The following is a 19,130-nucleotide window of genomic DNA, read 5'->3' as shown; positions in this document are numbered from 1 at the left end:
TATAGCCAAGTGGAGTCAAAACACAGGGGCAACTCAGAGAGGGTTAAGGGCCTTACTCAAGGGCCCAAAAGTGGCAAATTGGCAGAACCCTGACTATCTAATGAACAACCCAGAGAAGAGATCAGGTTTTTATTTGTTAAGCAGTAACATAGCAGGAAAATATCTCCATGGCAATGCAGTGTTTTGCTAAACGTTTCTGTCTAGCTAGTTGTCTCTATAGCTACCCATTTAGCATGTTTAGACATATACACTTCTTCTGAGACGGACATGTTTTTGGGTAGAACCTCTTATACATTAGCTCCAATGGCAGTACAGTGGAACCCTACCTTATGAATTTTTACCTTAAGAACTGAAATTTGCATCAGCATACGAAGCATTTTCAGCATATGAATGAACTAGACGCCGCGCTAAGTTGCGCAGACATCTGGGAGCCATTTAAATCTAGTTAGCATTAGTGGAAAGCTAACCGAAGTGAAAAAAGTCACTTTTAGTCAGTGAAAGCTGTTGTGAAAGAGTCAACCCATGATACCAACGTCGCCTTCGGCATGCATTCAAAAGCTAGGTGATTTTTTGGGTGTTTTTTTGTTGACAGATTGGGGGCGTGGGCGGTCTGTTCTGTTGTTAGCCCAAGCTTAGTGGCGCGACTTCCTGTGAGGAGCTTTGACATGGAATGTTTGGCTTGGGTCAGTTCTTTGTAAGCAGCCATACAGTTTCCATACGCTTTGTATTGGGAATATTAGTCATATTTTTGGGCGGCTGGAACGGATTATCTGCATTTACATTATTTCTTATGGGAACATTCGTTTCAATACAAATTCTCGCCTCCAGAATAAATTAAGTTCGTATCCCGAGGTTCTGCTGTATTTATACTATATACTATTAAAGTATAACTAATTACACAGCAGGACTCATAACTCGCAGTTTATGAAAGCAAAAGCTGCAGATTAAAAGGTGCAAACTCACCACGGTGAAGCCCGGTTCCACTGGGAACATTAGAGCTGTAATTTCCAGAGCAAAAAATAACCGGGGTTCTGAGTGTGCCACGCTTTCTCTCCACAGGTATTCTTAGATGTAAGTGCAGAGTGGCGAGTGGAACTGCTTATCTTCCAGCTGGACAGCATGCGTAATTGGAGACATTGAGGGACAATGCGAAGTTCCTAAATTGATAGTGTCTGTGATATAGTCAGCACTCTGACTCACGTTTGGCGAGAGGATCTTCAGCGTAGGCGAGTCCTGGACTCAGATCTTCCTGAAACGGATCTGTCTCTTCTTTTATTTTCTCACTATTCTCAATGTTTGATTGTCTGAATTCGATATTCGAAGTATCACAAATTGTATCACAGAATGTTTACTGGATGAAAAATTAGGTTATTTTGGTCCAAACAGTATGGTAGGTTTTGTTTTAAATCATTTAGTTTCATCTTTTAAGAAGAAGATCCAGTTAAAGCCAGTTTCTGAAGATGTAAGTCTGAGTTTGAAGAGAATGATGTGGAATTCTTCAAAGTGAGATTGAGATAATAATTTTGTTCAATCCATTAGCAAGGGAATCTGGATGATTCGTCTTTAGCCTAATTTACATTATGTATTTTTTTTTTTTAAATTGTATTGTGGAGATTTTTCTTATAGAGATCTGTTTTTTCTTTAAAGATTAAAATGGGTTTTTTTTTTTACTTTTTTTTTTTAAATCTGACTTTTATTTGAATGTTTGAAATATAGATTTTTAAATTTTAAATACTTTTAGATTATAATTTTTTAGAATTGCATTTTTTAGATTTTTTTTACGTGTATTTTCTGTTTGTTTTTTTATTCAAATATTTTATGTTTTTTAATGTATTTTTAAAACCCTGAATATATTATTTGCATGTAATATTTATTTGCTTTTTTTTTTAAACATTTTTTAACTTTAAAAAAATGTAATAGAATATATGTATTTTATATTACGTATGTTTTAATTCCAAATTTGACTTAATGTCTCAACTAATACTAACTGTATTAAATATAATATAATTTTAATTAATATATAAATTTTTATAATTTTTTAGAATTGTAATTTTTTTTATAAAGAACAAATTATGTAACATATTGTATATAATTGAGATTTAAATGATTTTTAACAGCCCCGGTATATAGACTTGTAACATTAAATTGAACATTAATTAATTAAACATTCATATGTTGCAAAAGAGCTGTATAACTCCAGAAGATAAATAAATAAATAAATAAATAAATAAATAAATAAATAAATAAATAAATAAATAAAAACCTACACTGCCAGAACTTTCTTGCTGTCTTTCTCAGAAATCCACCACATTGTCCATGGATGAGGTTGTACATTATGTGTTTACCAGGGACTCAACAGATACTTACTAATGAATCTATCAAAAAAAATTACCCAAACACCCACAAATCTCCATCTGCACTGAAATAGTTATCTCTGTTTCCTCGCCTCCTGCTTCACTGCTCTGAGAACGGCATGTTTTAAACTTCATATCCATGGAATTTAGCACAAGTACCAGCTTGTTGGTTGTAATGGCTATCTAAGTTGATACCACATATCATTTAAAGTGTATATTTACACATGGAGAAGAAATGATCTGTGACAGCTGAGGTCCCAGATTTGCTCTCGACACCAAGCTCACAAACCACAAAAATGTCTTCGTGAAAATAGGCTCCAGTTACACGCCAACAGCACCGCTGAGGTACACAGCAACGCCAATGTGCTTTGGCAAAAAAAATCTGTTCATGTGTTGGGGATAAGTGATAGGTAGTCATTCAGATTAAAGTAGAAGATTAGATATAATGCTTCAGATGGTGATGAGCTAATGAGACAGTTCCGTCTTTAGAATCTATGAGAAACTTGGAAGTGAGGAAGATTTGATTACTTACTCTCACAGAGTCTCCGCCTCAGCCTGCCTCTGATTCGGTCAATGGCATCAAAATCTGTCACGTGGAAGACGTGAGCGTTTTTTGGCTCGGCCCCAATCTCCTCCAACTCCTCTTTCAGCGCCTCGCCAATCCCCACGGCAAACATCCTGATCCCGGCCCTGGCCGCCGCAACGGAAGGTTCCAGAACATAATCCTGACTCCTACCGTCTGTTAGCAAAATGGCCACTTTTTGAATGCCCCTGGCAGCAGGTCTGGCTCCTGCCTGGACGGTGAAGATGTTGTTGGTGGTGTAGCTGATAGCATCTCCAGTTTTGGTGTTGCCACCCAGGTAGCGGATGTTCCTGGCTGCTGTTTTTACTTCCTCTAGGGTTTTGTACCTAGCCAAGTTGAACTCGGTGGTGGGACGGTCGCTGTAGCGCACCACTGCCACGCGAGTCTTATCCTCACCCACGTCAAACGACTCCACCAGGTTGGCAACCCACTGTCGGATCTTCTCGAAGTTCTCCTTGCCGACACTGGACGAGGTGTCGAGGATGAACACCAGGTCGTAGTGGACATTCTTACAACCTGTTAAGGATGGATGTGGTTAAAGGTTAAATACGGTAAATCATAACCCATTGTGTATCGTGCGTCAAGAAGCTAAAAAGTATTTTGAAGGAATTTGTCATTAAAGTCATTTTGGATGTCTAGAGACTGGCCTTCTGGTAACCCAAGTTCCTTGGCCTATTACTAGACAAACCCACACTGTGGTTTCTGGCCAGCTACAGAAGCTTTGTTCAGATGCTAAATCCATTCGTTTCAACAGACCAAGGCAACCTTCAGTTCTCTCCGAGCAATTTAGATGGAAATAACATACATTTTTTCTCAGATATTCTCAGTACCTGGCTCCTGCTTTAGTACCATCAGTCTGTTAACTTGAAGTCAGCAAAAGAACTTACCTGCCCGCTGACCCTCAACCACATCACTGTACAAGGTCAAGATCAGAATGGTCAGGACCAGTGAGATCCTGCACCAGAATCGTGCCTTCATGTCTACTTCAGCTCAAAACCGCCGTTACTACACGTCAGGTCACGACGATCATCAAACTGCAAACAGAGCACATGCAGGAGATTAGTACATGACTTTTCCTGAGAACTTGTTGAGAAAGAAAGAATAAATCTTGTAAGCAAATAAATCATAAAGATATTTGAGATATTTGTCTCGGGTATTTTTCTTGGCTCTTATTGGGAAACGTCTAGTTAATGCTACTGAACAAGATTCTTCACCAGGATGATGAAATGATGATAACTGCAAATGGTGTCATGGCTTGCAGAAGTATTTACCCCCCCTTGATTTTTTCCCACATTTTCTGCTGAGATTTACTAATCCCCTCTTTACCTGCTCACGTACTTTAAGTCACTGACTTTGAGTTCCAGTTCAACCATAACCTTTCTGCTTTGTAATAAAAGATTTGCTGGATTTATTTTAGAAACAAACTCTGACTCGTATTTTTTTCCAGAACTTTGTTTTTTACAGACTTGTTTAATTTACATTTACATTATTGGCATTTGGCAGAGGCCATCATCGTACATCACGTTTATACAGCTGAGCAGTGGAGGGTTAAGGGCCTTGCTCAAGGGCCCAGGGTTAGAAGTTGTTGGGGGCAGTGGTGGAATTTGAAACACACGATCTTTCGATCAGTAGTCCAACATCCTAGTTAGTAGTTAAAATAAACAAGTAGACATCAAGACCAGGTAGCAGATCTAAGGAACTAAGCACAACAATTCTGCCACAGATGCAATACTATCACTCGACTAACTAATATGAAATAATTAGGAATTTGCATGCTAATAAAACATAAACAAAAGCCCCATATCAATATTATGTTCTATATTGTGTAGATTTCAATTCAGGTTGTCACAAAACAAAAGGGGGGCAAATAATTATGCAAGACACTGTACCTATATTGGTAATCATATCATACCTAAATGGTTATGAGCAATTATTTCAGTTTGACTCTAACTATTGACTACTGAAAATTTAGGAAAATAACAACGGACCACAGATTTAGATTTTCCTCTCCTGCTGAGCCTGGCACAAACACACTGCTGATTCATTTCTCTGTGAGTGGAGAAGATGTTACTAGCAGGTGTGGAATTAGAGGTAGCCTCTGGAGGCTGGATATTACTGTAAAGATCTTCATGAGGGACTGACAAGAAAACTAGCATGAGGTGGGTTTCTCACAGCGGCTAGTCAGCACTGTGTGTTCATAAATGATATATTTGTGAAAATAATTCATGTTACACATAATAATTAAAGTCTCAGCTATGCTAATGGATCAGTTTCCAAACTCAGAGTAGGAAAAACCATTAAAACCAGCCTTCTCGCCCTAAAAGACTCAGACTTTATTTTGATATTTTATATCTGGTGGATGACCTTAGCTAGAGTGAGTTACAGAAGTGCTTGCTTCTTCATATCCTCATGCTAGCACAAACAGGTCAGGGTGTACAGAAGCTATCAAACTAAAACTTTGTGAGACAGGAAACCAGACTGCTCTAAGGTGGAATTATGAGACATCATTATAAAATGAAATGATGTTTTAAGTACTTTAGGTCAGGGGTTGCTATTGCAGGCAGGTTGGAATGGGTGGATAAAGTGTCGGGAGTTCTGTGTGATAGAAAAATATCAGCGGGAATCAAGGGGTGTACAAGACAGTGGTGAGACTGGCCATGCTGTATGGTTTAGAGACAGTGTCACTGAGGAAGAGACAGGAGTCAGAGCTGGAGGTAGCAGAGCTGAAGATGTTGAGGTTCTCTTTGGGAGGGACACGGTTGGACAGGATTAGGAACGAGTACATCAGAGGGACAGCTCATGTTGGACATTTGAGGGACAAAGTTAGGGAGGACAGATTAAGATGGTTTGGACATGTTCAGAGGAGGGAGAGTGAGTATATTGGTAGGAGAATGTTGGACATGGAGCTGCCAGGCAGGAGGCAAAGAGGAATGCCAAAGAGGAGGTATATGGATGTAATAAATGAGGATATGAAGCTAGTGGGTGCAAGTGTTGAGGATGCAGAAGATAGGGATAGGTGGAGAGAGATGATTCGCTGTGGAGACTCCTGAAGGGAAAAGCCGAAGGTCCAGGGCTTATGATCATTACAGGAGGAGAGTTGGATAGGTAAAAGTTTAGTTTGTTTTCAAATCATCTTATTATTATTATTATTGTTTTGTAATCAATGGCGAATTACTAAACCCTGTACTTCTATTCACTTTTAACAGGACTGAACTTCCTCTTGTGCATTTTGAAAAGGTATTCGAGAGCTAGGACCTCTAGATCCTCACCTAACCTAAGGAAGTGCTGAATTACTGTGAGCATCCGGTCCTTTACAGCTTTACACAGCCATGTTCTGCAGGAAATTCTGGATATTGAAACTCACAACCATCTGAACATCTCCAGTGCTTAGAGTCTGAACACTCACTGACCTTCTTCCACCACCTCCAGAACTGCCCTAATGCTATGATACTTCCTTCCAGCCTGAAACGATTGTCTGATGAATCTTATCCATCATATACCATCACAACACAGCTGTTATTGCTCTTCTTAGCGTTACAGTGATACTCGGAATCAACTCACTGCCAGCTGCAGGGAAGGTTTTACAAGCAGTAAAAAAAAAAAGAAAAAAAAAGGATGTTTCTGGGTCAGAGAAACTGAACACCAAATGTTCTGATCATTTATAATGAATGAGATAAACACAACTCGGCTTGTTTTTTTGTTTACTTATTTAACAGGGTTTTTTTTTGCTTTTTTTTATTTTTTAATCTGAATACAGACTGCAGAGTAGTAGAGGATTACAGAACAGCAGCAGTTCAGATCCAGACCCATAACATTCTGGTCACTTCCACAGGATATTAAAGCCAGACTTTGGCTTTGGAGATTTTCCTTCATGTTAACTCACACTGATCATGAATAATTCATCTGTGGCTCTACAGAACTGATCTCACAAGCACTAAAGATTTTGCAGCATGTTCTCATAATCAGAGACAAACTGGTTTGGAACAAAGTGGATGTTATTACCCTGAAAATATTTTTTTCCTCACATCCTGATGTGATTTGTTTAAATTGTTAAACAATGAGATGTTATATATTTTATCCATTTGTAGTTACCATTAATGTGCTGGAGTGGCTGAAAAACAAGTTATGGTTCATTTGAATAAAGTTAGATAAACAATAAAAACCACAGAAAACATCACCTCAACTTAGAGTTCCTAGTTAGGAACTTGGAATGATCTCCATAACAACTGATCCCTAACACACCTGATCTCTAACACACCTTATCTCTAACACACTTAAACACCAACACACCTGATCTCTAACATACCTGATCTCTAACACACCTGATCTCTAACACAATTAAATACTAACACACCTGATCTCTAACACACCTGATCTCTAACACACCTGATCTCTAACACACCTGATCTCTAACATACCTGATCTCTAACATACCTGATCTCTAACACACCTGATCTCTAACACACCTGATCTCTAACATACCTGATCTCTAACATACCTGATCTCTAACACACCTGATCTCTAACACACCTGATCTCTAACACACCTGATCTCTAACATACCTGATCTCTAACATACCTGATCTCTAACACACCTGATCTCTAACACACCTGATCTCTAACATACCTGATCTCTAACATACCTGATCTCTAACACACCTGATCTCTAACATACCTGATCTCTAACATACCTGATCTCTAACACACCTGATCTCTAACACACCTGATCTCTAACACACCTGATCTCTAACATACCTGATCTCTAACACACCTGATCTCTAACACACCTGATCACTAACATACCTGATCTCTAACACACCTGATCTCTAACACACTTAAATACTAACACACCTGATCTCTAACACACCTGATCTCTAACACACCTGATCTCTAACACACTTAATTACTCACACACCTGATCTCTAACACACCTGATCTCTAACACACTTAAATGCTAACACACCTTATCTCTAATACACTTAATTACTAACACACCTGATCTCTAACACACCTGATCTCTAACACACCTGATCTCTAACACACCTGATCTCTAACACACCTGATCTCTAACATACCTGATCTCTAACACACCTGATCTCTAACACACTTAAATACTAACACACCTGATCTCTAACACACCTGATCTCTAACACACCTGATCTCTAACACACCTGATCTCTAACACACTTAATTACTCACACACCTGATCTCTAACACACCTGATCTCTAACACACTTAAATGCTAACACACCTTATCTCTAATACACTTAAGTACTAACACACCTGATCTCTAACACACCTGATCTCTAACACACCTGAACTCTAACACACTTAAATACTAACACACCTGATCTCTAACACACCTGATCTCTAATACACTTAAATACTAACACACCTGATCTCTAACACACCTGATCTCTAACACACTTAATTACTCACACACCTGATCTCTAACACACCTGATCTCTAACACACCTGATCTCTAACACACTTAAATACTAACACACCTGATCTCTAACACACCTGATCTCTAACACACCTGATCTCTAACACACTTAAATACTAACACACCTGATCTCTAACACACCTGATCTCTAATACACTTAATTACTAACACACCTGATCTCTAATACACTTAATTACTAACACACCTGATCTCTAACACACCTGATCTCTAACACACCTGATCTCTAACACACTTAAATACTAACACACCTGATCTCTAACACACCTGATCTCTAACACACTTAAATACTAACACACCTGATCTCTAACACACTTAAACACTAACACACCTGATCTCTAACACACTTAAATACTAACACACCTGATCTCTAACACACCTGATCTCTAACACACCTGATCTCTAACACACTTAAATACTAACACACCTGATCTCTAACACACTTAAATACTAACGCACCTGATCTCTAACACACTTAAACACTAACACACCTGATCTCTAATACACCTGATCTCTAACACACCTGATCTCTAACACACTTACATACTAACACACCTGATCTCTAACACACTTAAATACCAAAACACCTGATCTCTAACACACTTAATTTCTAACACACCTGATCTCTAACACACTTAAATACTAACACACCTGATCTCTAACACACTTAAACACTAACACACCTAATCTCTAACACACCTGATCTCAAACACAGCTGATCTCTAACACACCTGATCTCTAACACACCTGATCTCTAATACACTTAAATACTAACACACCTGATCTCTAACACACCTGATCTCTAATACACCTGATCTCTAATACACTTAAATACTAACACACCTGATCTCTAACACACCTGATGTCTAACACACCTGATCTCTAATACAGCTAAATACTAACACACCTGATCTCTAACACACTTAAATACTAACACACCTGATCTCTAACACACTTAAATACTAACACACCTGATCTCTAATACACCTGATCTCTGACACACATGATCTCTAACACACCTGATCTCTAACACACCTGATCTCTAATACACTTAAATACTAACACACCTGATCTCTAAAACACCTGATCTCTAACACACCTGATCTCTAATACACTTAAATACTAACACACCTGATCTCTAACACACCTGATGTCTAACACACCTGATCTCTAATACACTTAAATACTAACACACCTGATCTCTAACACACCTGATGTCTAACACACCTGATCTCTAATACAGCTAAATACTAACACACCTGATCTCTAACACACCTGATCTCTAACACACCTGATCTCTAACACACTTAAATACTAACACACCTTATCTCTAACACACCTGATCTCTAACACACCTGATCTCTAACACACCTGATCTCTAACACACTTAAATACTAACACACCTTATCTCTAACACACCTGATCTCTAACACACTTAAATACTAACACACCTGATCTCTAACACACTTAAATACTAACACACCTGATCTCTAACACACTTAAATAATAAAACACCTGATCTCTAACACACCTGATCTCTAACACACCTGATCTCTAACACACCTGATCTCTAACACACTTAAATACTAACACACCTTATCTCTAACACACCTGATCTCTAACACACCTGATCTCTAACACACTTAAATACTAACACACCTTATCTCTAACACACCTGATCTCTAACACACTTAAATACTAACACACCTGATCTCTAACACACTTAAATACTAACACACCTGATCTCTAACACACTTAAATAATAAAACACCTGATCTCTAACACACCTGATCTCTAACACACCTGATCTCTAACACACCTGATCTCTAACACACTTAAATACTAACACACCTTATCTCTAACACACCTGATCTCTAACACACTTAAATACTAACACACCTGATCTCTAACACACTTAAATACTAACATACCTGATCTCTAACACACTTAAACACTAATACACCTAATCTCTAACACACCTGATCTCTAACACACCTGATCTCTAACACACTTAAATACTAACACACCTGATCTCTAACACACTTAAATACTAACACACCTGATCTCTAACACACCTGATCTCTAACACACTTAAATACTAACACACCTGATCTCTAACACACTTAAACACTAACACACCTGATCTCTAATACACCTGATCTCTAACACACCTGATCTCTAACACACTTACATACTAACACACCTGATCTCTAACACACTTAAATACTAAAACACCTGATCTCTAACACACTTAATTTCTAACACACCTGATCTCTAACACACTTAAATACTAACACACCTGATCTCTAACACACTTAAATACTAACACACGTGATCTCTAACACACCTGATCTCTAACACACTTAAATACTAACACACCTGATCTCTAACACACTTAAATACTAACACACCTGATCTCTAATACACCTGATCTCTAACACACCTGATCTCTAACACACTTACATACTAACACACCTGATCTCTAACACACTTAAATACTAAAACACCTGATCTCTAACACACTTAATTTCTAACACACCTGATCTCTAACACACTTAAATACTAACACACCTGATCTCTAACACACTTAAATACTAACACACGTGATCTCTAACACACCTGATCTCTAACACACTTAAATAATAACACACCTGATCTCTAACACACCTGATCTCTAACACACCTGATCTCTAACACACTTAAATACTAACACACCTGATCTCTAACACACCTGATCTCTAACACACCTGATCTCTAACACACCTGATCTTTAATACACTTAAACACTACCACACCTGATCTCTAACACACCTGATCTCTAACACACTTAAACACTAACACACCTGATCTCTAACACACTTAAATACTTAAACACCTGATCTCTAACACACCTGATCTCTAATACACTTCACTTAAATACTAACACACCTGATCTCTAACACACCTGATCTCTAACACACTTAAATACTAATACACTTAAATACTAACACACCTGATCTCTAACACACTTAAATACTAATACACCTGATCTCTAACACACTTAAATACTAACACACCTGATCTCTAACACACTTAAATACTAACATCACCTGATCTCTAACACACTTAAATACTAACATCACCTGATCTCTAACACACTTAAATACTAACACACCTGATCTCTAACACACCTGATCTCTAACACACTTAAATACTAACACACCTGATCTCTAACACACTTAAATACTAACACACCTGATCTCTAACACACTTAAATACTAACACACCTTATCTCTAACACACTTAAATACTAACACACCTTATCTCTAACACACTTAAATACTAACACACCTAATCTCTAACACACTTAAATACTAACACACCTGATCTCTAACACACTTAAATACTAACACACCTGATCTCTAACACACTTAAATACTAACATCACCTGATCTCTAACACACTTAAATACTAACACACCTGATCTCTAACACACCTGATCTCTAACACACTTAAATACTAACACACCTTATCTCTAACTCACTTAAATACTAACACACCTGATCTCTAACACACTTAAATACTAACATCACCTGATCTCTAACACACTTAAATACTAACATCACCTGATCTCTAACACACTTAAATACTAACACACCTGATCTCTAACACACCTGATCTCTAACACACTTAAATACTAACACACCTGATCTCTAACACACTTAAATACTAACACACCTGATCTCTAACACACTTAAATACTAACACACCTGATCTCTAACACACTTAAATACTAACATCACCTGATCTCTAACACACTTAAATACTAACACACCTGATCTCTAACACACCTGATCTCTAACACACTTAAATACTAACACACCTGATCTCTAACACACTTAAATACTAACACACCTAATCTCTAACACACTTAAATACTAACACACCTGATCTCTAACACACTTAAATACTAACACACCTGATCTCTAACACACTTAAATACTAACATCACCTGATCTCTAACACACTTAAATACTAATACACCTGATCTCTAACACACCTGATCTCTAACACACTTAAATACTAACACACCTTATCTCTAACTCACTTAAATACTAACACACCTGATCTCTAACACACTTAAATACTAATACACCTGATCTCTAACACACTTAAATAATAACACACCTGATCTCTAACACACCTGATCTCTAACACACCTGATCTCTAATACACCTGATCTCTAACAAACCTGATCTCTAACACACCTGATCTCTAACACACCTGATCTCTAATACACCTGATCTCTTACACACCTGATCTCTAACACACTTAAATACTAATACACCTGATCGCTAATACACCTGATCTCTAACACACTTAAATACTAACACACCTGATCTCTAACACACCTGATCTCTAACACACCTGATCTCTAACACACTTAAATACTAACACACCTGATCTCTAACACACCTGATCTCTAACACACTTAAATACTAACACACCTGATCTCTAACACACTTAAATACTAACACACCTGATCTCTAACACACTTAAATACTAACACACCTGATCTCTAACACACTTAAATACTAACACACCTGATCTCTAACACACTTAAATACTAACATCACCTGATCTCTAACACACTTAAATACTAACACACCTGATCTCTAACACACCTGATCTCTAACACACTTAAATACTAACACACCTGATCTCTAACACACTTAAATACTAACACACCTAATCTCTAACACACTTAAATACTAACACACCTGATCTCTAACACACTTAAATACTAACACACCTGATCTCTAACACACTTAAATACTAACATCACCTGATCTCTAACACACTTAAATACTAATACACCTTATCTCTAACTCACTTAAATACTAACACACCTGATCTCTAACACACTTAAATACTAACACACCTTATCTCTAACTCACTTAAATACTAACACACCTGATCTCTAACACACTTAAATACTAACATCACCTGATCTCTAACACACTTAAATACTAACACACCTGATCTCTAACACACCTGATCTCTAACACACTTAAATACTAACACACCTGATCTCTAACACACTTAAATACTAACACACCTAATCTCTAACACACTTAAATACTAACACACCTGATCTCTAACACACTTAAATACTAACACACCTGATCTCTAACACACTTAAATACTAACATCACCTGATCTCTAACACACTTAAATACTAATACACCTTATCTCTAACTCACTTAAATACTAACACACCTGATCTCTAACACACTTAAATACTAACACACCTTATCTCTAACTCACTTAAATACTAACACACCTGATCTCTAACACACTTAAATACTAACACACCTGATCTCTAACTCACTTAAATACTAACACACCTGATCTCTAAAACACTTAAATACTAACACGCCTTATCTCTAACACACTTAAATACTAACACACCTGATCTCTAACACACTTAAATACGAACACACCTTATCTCTAACTCACTTAAATACTAACACACCTGATCTCTAACACACTTAAATACTAACACACCTGATCTCTAACTCACTTAAATACTAACACACCTGATCTCTAACACACCTGATCTCTAATACACCTGATCTCTAACACACCTGATCTCTAACACACATAAATACTAACACACCTGAACTCTAACACACTTAAATACTAACACACCTGATCTCTAACACACCTGATCTCTAACACTCCTGATCTCTAATACACCTGATCTCTAACACACCTGATCTCTAACACACCTGATCTCTAACACACCTGATCTCTAACACACTTAAATACTAACACACCTGATCTCTAATACACCTGATCTCTAATACACTTAAATACTAACACACCTGATCTCTAACACACCTGATCTCTAAAACACCTGATCTCTAACACACCTGATCTCTAACACACTTAAATACTAACACACCTGATCTCTAACACACTTAAATACTAACACACCTGATCTCTAACACACTTAAATACTAACACACCTGATCTCTAATACACCTGATCTCTAACACACCTGATCTCTAACACACTTAAATACTAATACACCTGATCTCTAACACACTTAAATACTAACACACCTGATCTCTAACACACCTGATCTCTAATACACCTGATCTCTAACACACTTAATTACTCACACACCTGATCTCTAACACACCTGATCTCTAACACACCTGATCTCTAATACACCTGATCTCTAACACACCTGATCTCTAACACACTTAAATACTAACACACCTGATCTCTAATACACCTGATCTCTAACACACTTAAATACTAACACACCTGATCTCTAACACACGTGATCTCTAACACACTTACATACTAACACACCTGATCTCTAACACACTTAAATTCTAAAACACCTGATCTCTAACACACTTAATTTCTAACACACCTGATCTCTAACACACTTAAATACTAACACACCTGATCTCTAACACACTTAAATACTAATACACCTGATCTCTAACACACTTAAATAATAACACACCTGATCTCTAACACACCTGATCTCTAACACACCTGATCTCTAATACACCTGATCTCTAACACACCTGATCTCTAACACACCTGATCTCTAACACACCTGATCTCTAATACACCTGATCTCTTACACACCTGATCTCTAACACACTTAAATACTAATACACCTGATCTCTAATACACCTGATCTCTAACACACTTAAATACTAACACACCTGATCTCTAACACACCTGATCTCTAACACACCTGATCTCTAACACACTTAAATACTAACACACCTGATCTCTAACACACCTGATCTCTAACACACTTAAATACTAACACACCTGATCTCTAACACACTTAAATACTAACACACCTGATCTCTAACAGACTTAAATACTAACACACCTGATCTCTAACACACCTGATCTCTAACACACTTAAATACTAACACACCTGATCTCTAACACACTTAAATACTAACACACCTAATCTCTAACACACTTAAATACTAACACACCTGATCTCTAACACACTTAAATACTAACACACCTGATCTCTAACACACTTAAATACTAACATCACCTGATCTCTAATACACTTAAATACTAACACACCTGATCTCTAATACACCTGATCTCTAACACACTTAAATACTAACACACCTGATCTCTAACACACTTAAATACTAACACACCTGATCTCTAACACACCTGATCTCTAACACACCTGATCTATAACACACTTAAATACTAACACACCTGATCTCTAACACACCTGATCTCTAACACACTTAAATACTAACACACCTGATCTCTAATACACCTGATCTCTAACACACTTAAATACTAACACACCTGATCTCTAACACACTTAAATACTAACACACCTGATCTCTAACACACCTGATCTCTAACACACCTGATCTCTAACACACTTAAATACTAACACACCTGATCTCTAACACACTTACATACTAACACACCTGATCTCTAACACACTTAAACACTAACACACCTGATCTCTAACACACTTAAATACTAACACACCTGATCTCTAACACACCTGATCTCTAACACACCTGATCTCTAACACACTTAAATACTAACACACCTGATCTCTAACACACTTAAATACTAACGCACCTGATCTCTAACACACTTAAACACTAACACACCTGATCTCTAATACACCTGATCTCTAACACACGTGATCTCTAACACACTTACATACTAACACACCTGATCTCTAACACACTTAAATACTAAAACACCTGATCTCTAACACACTTAATTTCTAACACACCTGATCTCTAACACACTTAAATACTAACACACCTGATCTCTAACACACTTAAATACTAACACACCTGATCTCTAACACACTTAAATACTAACACACCTGATCTCTAACACACCTGATCTCTAACACACTTAAATACTAACACACCTGATCTCTAACACACTTAAATACTAACACACCTGATCTCTAACACACTTAAATACTAACACACCTGATCTCTAACACACTTACATACTAACACACCTGATCTCTAACACACTTAAACACTAACACACCTGATCTCTAACACACTTAAATACTAACACACCTGATCTCTAACACACCTGATCTCTAACACACCTGATCTCTAACACACTTAAATACTAACACACCTGATCTCTAACACACTTAAATACTAACGCACCTGATCTCTAACACACTTAAACACTAACACACCTGATCTCTAACACACCTGATCTCTAACACACCTGATCTCTAACACACTTAAATACTAACACACCTGATCTCTAACACACTTACATACTAACACACCTGATCTCTAACACACTTAAATACTAACACACCTGATCTCTAACACACTTACATACTAACACACCTGATCTCTAACACACTTAAACACTAACACACCTGATCTCTAACACACTTAAATACTAACACACCTGATCTCTAACACACCTGATCTCTAACACACCTGATCTCTAACACACTTAATTTCTAACACACCTGATCTCTAACACACTTAAATACTAACACACCTGATCTCTAACACACTTAAATACTAACACACCTGATCTCTAACACACTTAAATACTAACACACCTGATCTCTAACACACTTAAATACTAACACACCTGATCTCTAACACACCTGATCTCTAACACACTTAAATACTAACACACCTGATCTCTAATACACTTAAATACTAACACACCTGATCTCTAACACACTTAAATACTAACACACCTGATCTCTAACACACTTAAATACTAACACACCTGATCTCTAACACACTTAAATACTAACACACCTGATCTCTAACACACCTGATCTCTAATACACTTCACTTAAATACTAATACACCTGATCTCTAACACACTTAAATACTAACACACCTGATCTCTAACACACCTGATCTCTAACACACCTGATCTCTAACACACTTAAATACTAATACACCTGATCTCTAACACACTTAAATAATAACACACCTGATCTCTAACACACTTAAATACTAACACACCTGATCTCTAACACACTTAAATACTAACACACCTTATCTCTAACACACTTAAATACTAACACACCTAATCTCTAACACACTTAAATACTAACACACCTGATCTCTAACACACTTAAATACTAACACACCTGATCTCTACCACACTTAAATACTAACATCACCTGATCTCTAACACACCTGATCTCTAACACACTTAAATACTAACACACCTGATCTCTAACACACCTGATCTCTAACACACCTGATCTCTAACACACTTAAATACTAATACACTTAAATACTAACACACCTGATCTCTAACACACTTAAATACTAATACACCTGATCTCTAACACACTTAAATACTAACACACCTGATCTCTAACACACTTAAATACTAACACACCTTATCTCTAACACACTTAAATACTAACACACCTTATCTCTAACACACTTAAATACTAACACACCTAATCTCTAACACACTTAAATACTAACACACCTGATCTCTAACACACTTAAATACTAACACACCTGATCTCTAACACACTTAAATACTAACATCACCTGATCTCTAACACACTTAAATACTAACACACCTGATCTCTAACACACCTGATCTCTAACACACTTAAATGCTAACACACCTTATCTCTAACTCACTTAAATACTAACACACCTGATCTCTAACACACTTAAATACTAATACACCTGATCTCTAACACACTTAAATAATAACACACCTGATCTCTAACACACTTAAATACTAACACACCTGATCTCTAACACACTTAAATACTAACACACCTTATCTCTAACACACTTAAATACTAACACACCTAATCTCTAACACACTTAAATACTAACACACCTGATCTCTAACACACTTAAATACTAACACACCTGATCTCTAACACACTTAAATACTAACATCACCTGATCTCTAACACACCTGATCTCTAACACACTTAAATACTAACACACCTGATCTCTAACACACCTGATCTCTAACACACCTGATCTCTAACACACTTAAATACTAATACACTTAAATACTAACACACCTGATCTCTAACACACTTAAATACTAATACACCTGATCTCTAACACACTTAAATACTAACACACCTGATCTCTAACACACTTAAATACTAACACACCTTATCTCTAACACACTTAAATACTAACACACCTTATCTCTAACACACTTAAATACTAACACACCTAATCTCTAACACACTTAAATACTAACACACCTGATCTCTAACACACTTAAATACTAACACACCTGATCTCTAACACACTTAAATACTAACATCACCTGATCTCTAACACACTTAAATACTAACACACCTGATCTCTAACACACCTGATCTCTAACACACTTAAATGCTAACACACCTTATCTCTAACTCACTTAAATACTAACACACCTGATCTCTAACACACTTAAATACTAACATCACCTGATCTCTAACACACTTAAATACTAACACACCTGATCTCTAACACACTTAAATACTAACACACCTGATCTCTAACACACTTAAATACTAACATCACCTGATCTCTAACACACTTAAATACTAACACACCTGATCTCTAACACACCTGATCTCTAACACACTTAAATGCTAACACACCTTATCTCTAACACACTTAAATACTAACATCACCTGATCTCTAACACACTTAAATACTAACATCACC

General features: G+C 37.0%; 1 protein-coding gene across 1 annotated transcript in view; it reads right to left on the bottom strand.

Moving 5' to 3' along the window:
- The window catches only part of col22a1 (collagen, type XXII, alpha 1), a 91,933-nt gene that overhangs the window by 49,734 nt on the left and 23,069 nt on the right, over nt 1–19,130 (bottom strand). The window contains exons 2-3 of the mRNA XM_058407468.1: nt 3,825–3,971; nt 2,887–3,453 (exon numbers count right to left, since the gene is read on the bottom strand). Of these exons, the coding sequence (XP_058263451.1) occupies nt 2,887–3,453; nt 3,825–3,915 (658 nt within the window). The 5' untranslated portion in view covers nt 3,916–3,971. The remainder of the gene's footprint in view (nt 1–2,886; nt 3,454–3,824; nt 3,972–19,130) is intronic.

Source organism: Hemibagrus wyckioides, linkage group LG14, assembly GCF_019097595.1.
Source record: "Hemibagrus wyckioides isolate EC202008001 linkage group LG14, SWU_Hwy_1.0, whole genome shotgun sequence".
NCBI lineage: Eukaryota > Metazoa > Chordata > Actinopteri > Siluriformes > Bagridae > Hemibagrus > Hemibagrus wyckioides.
Note: the sequence above shows the minus strand (reverse complement) of the source record. Positions and strands in the feature narration are given on the sequence as shown.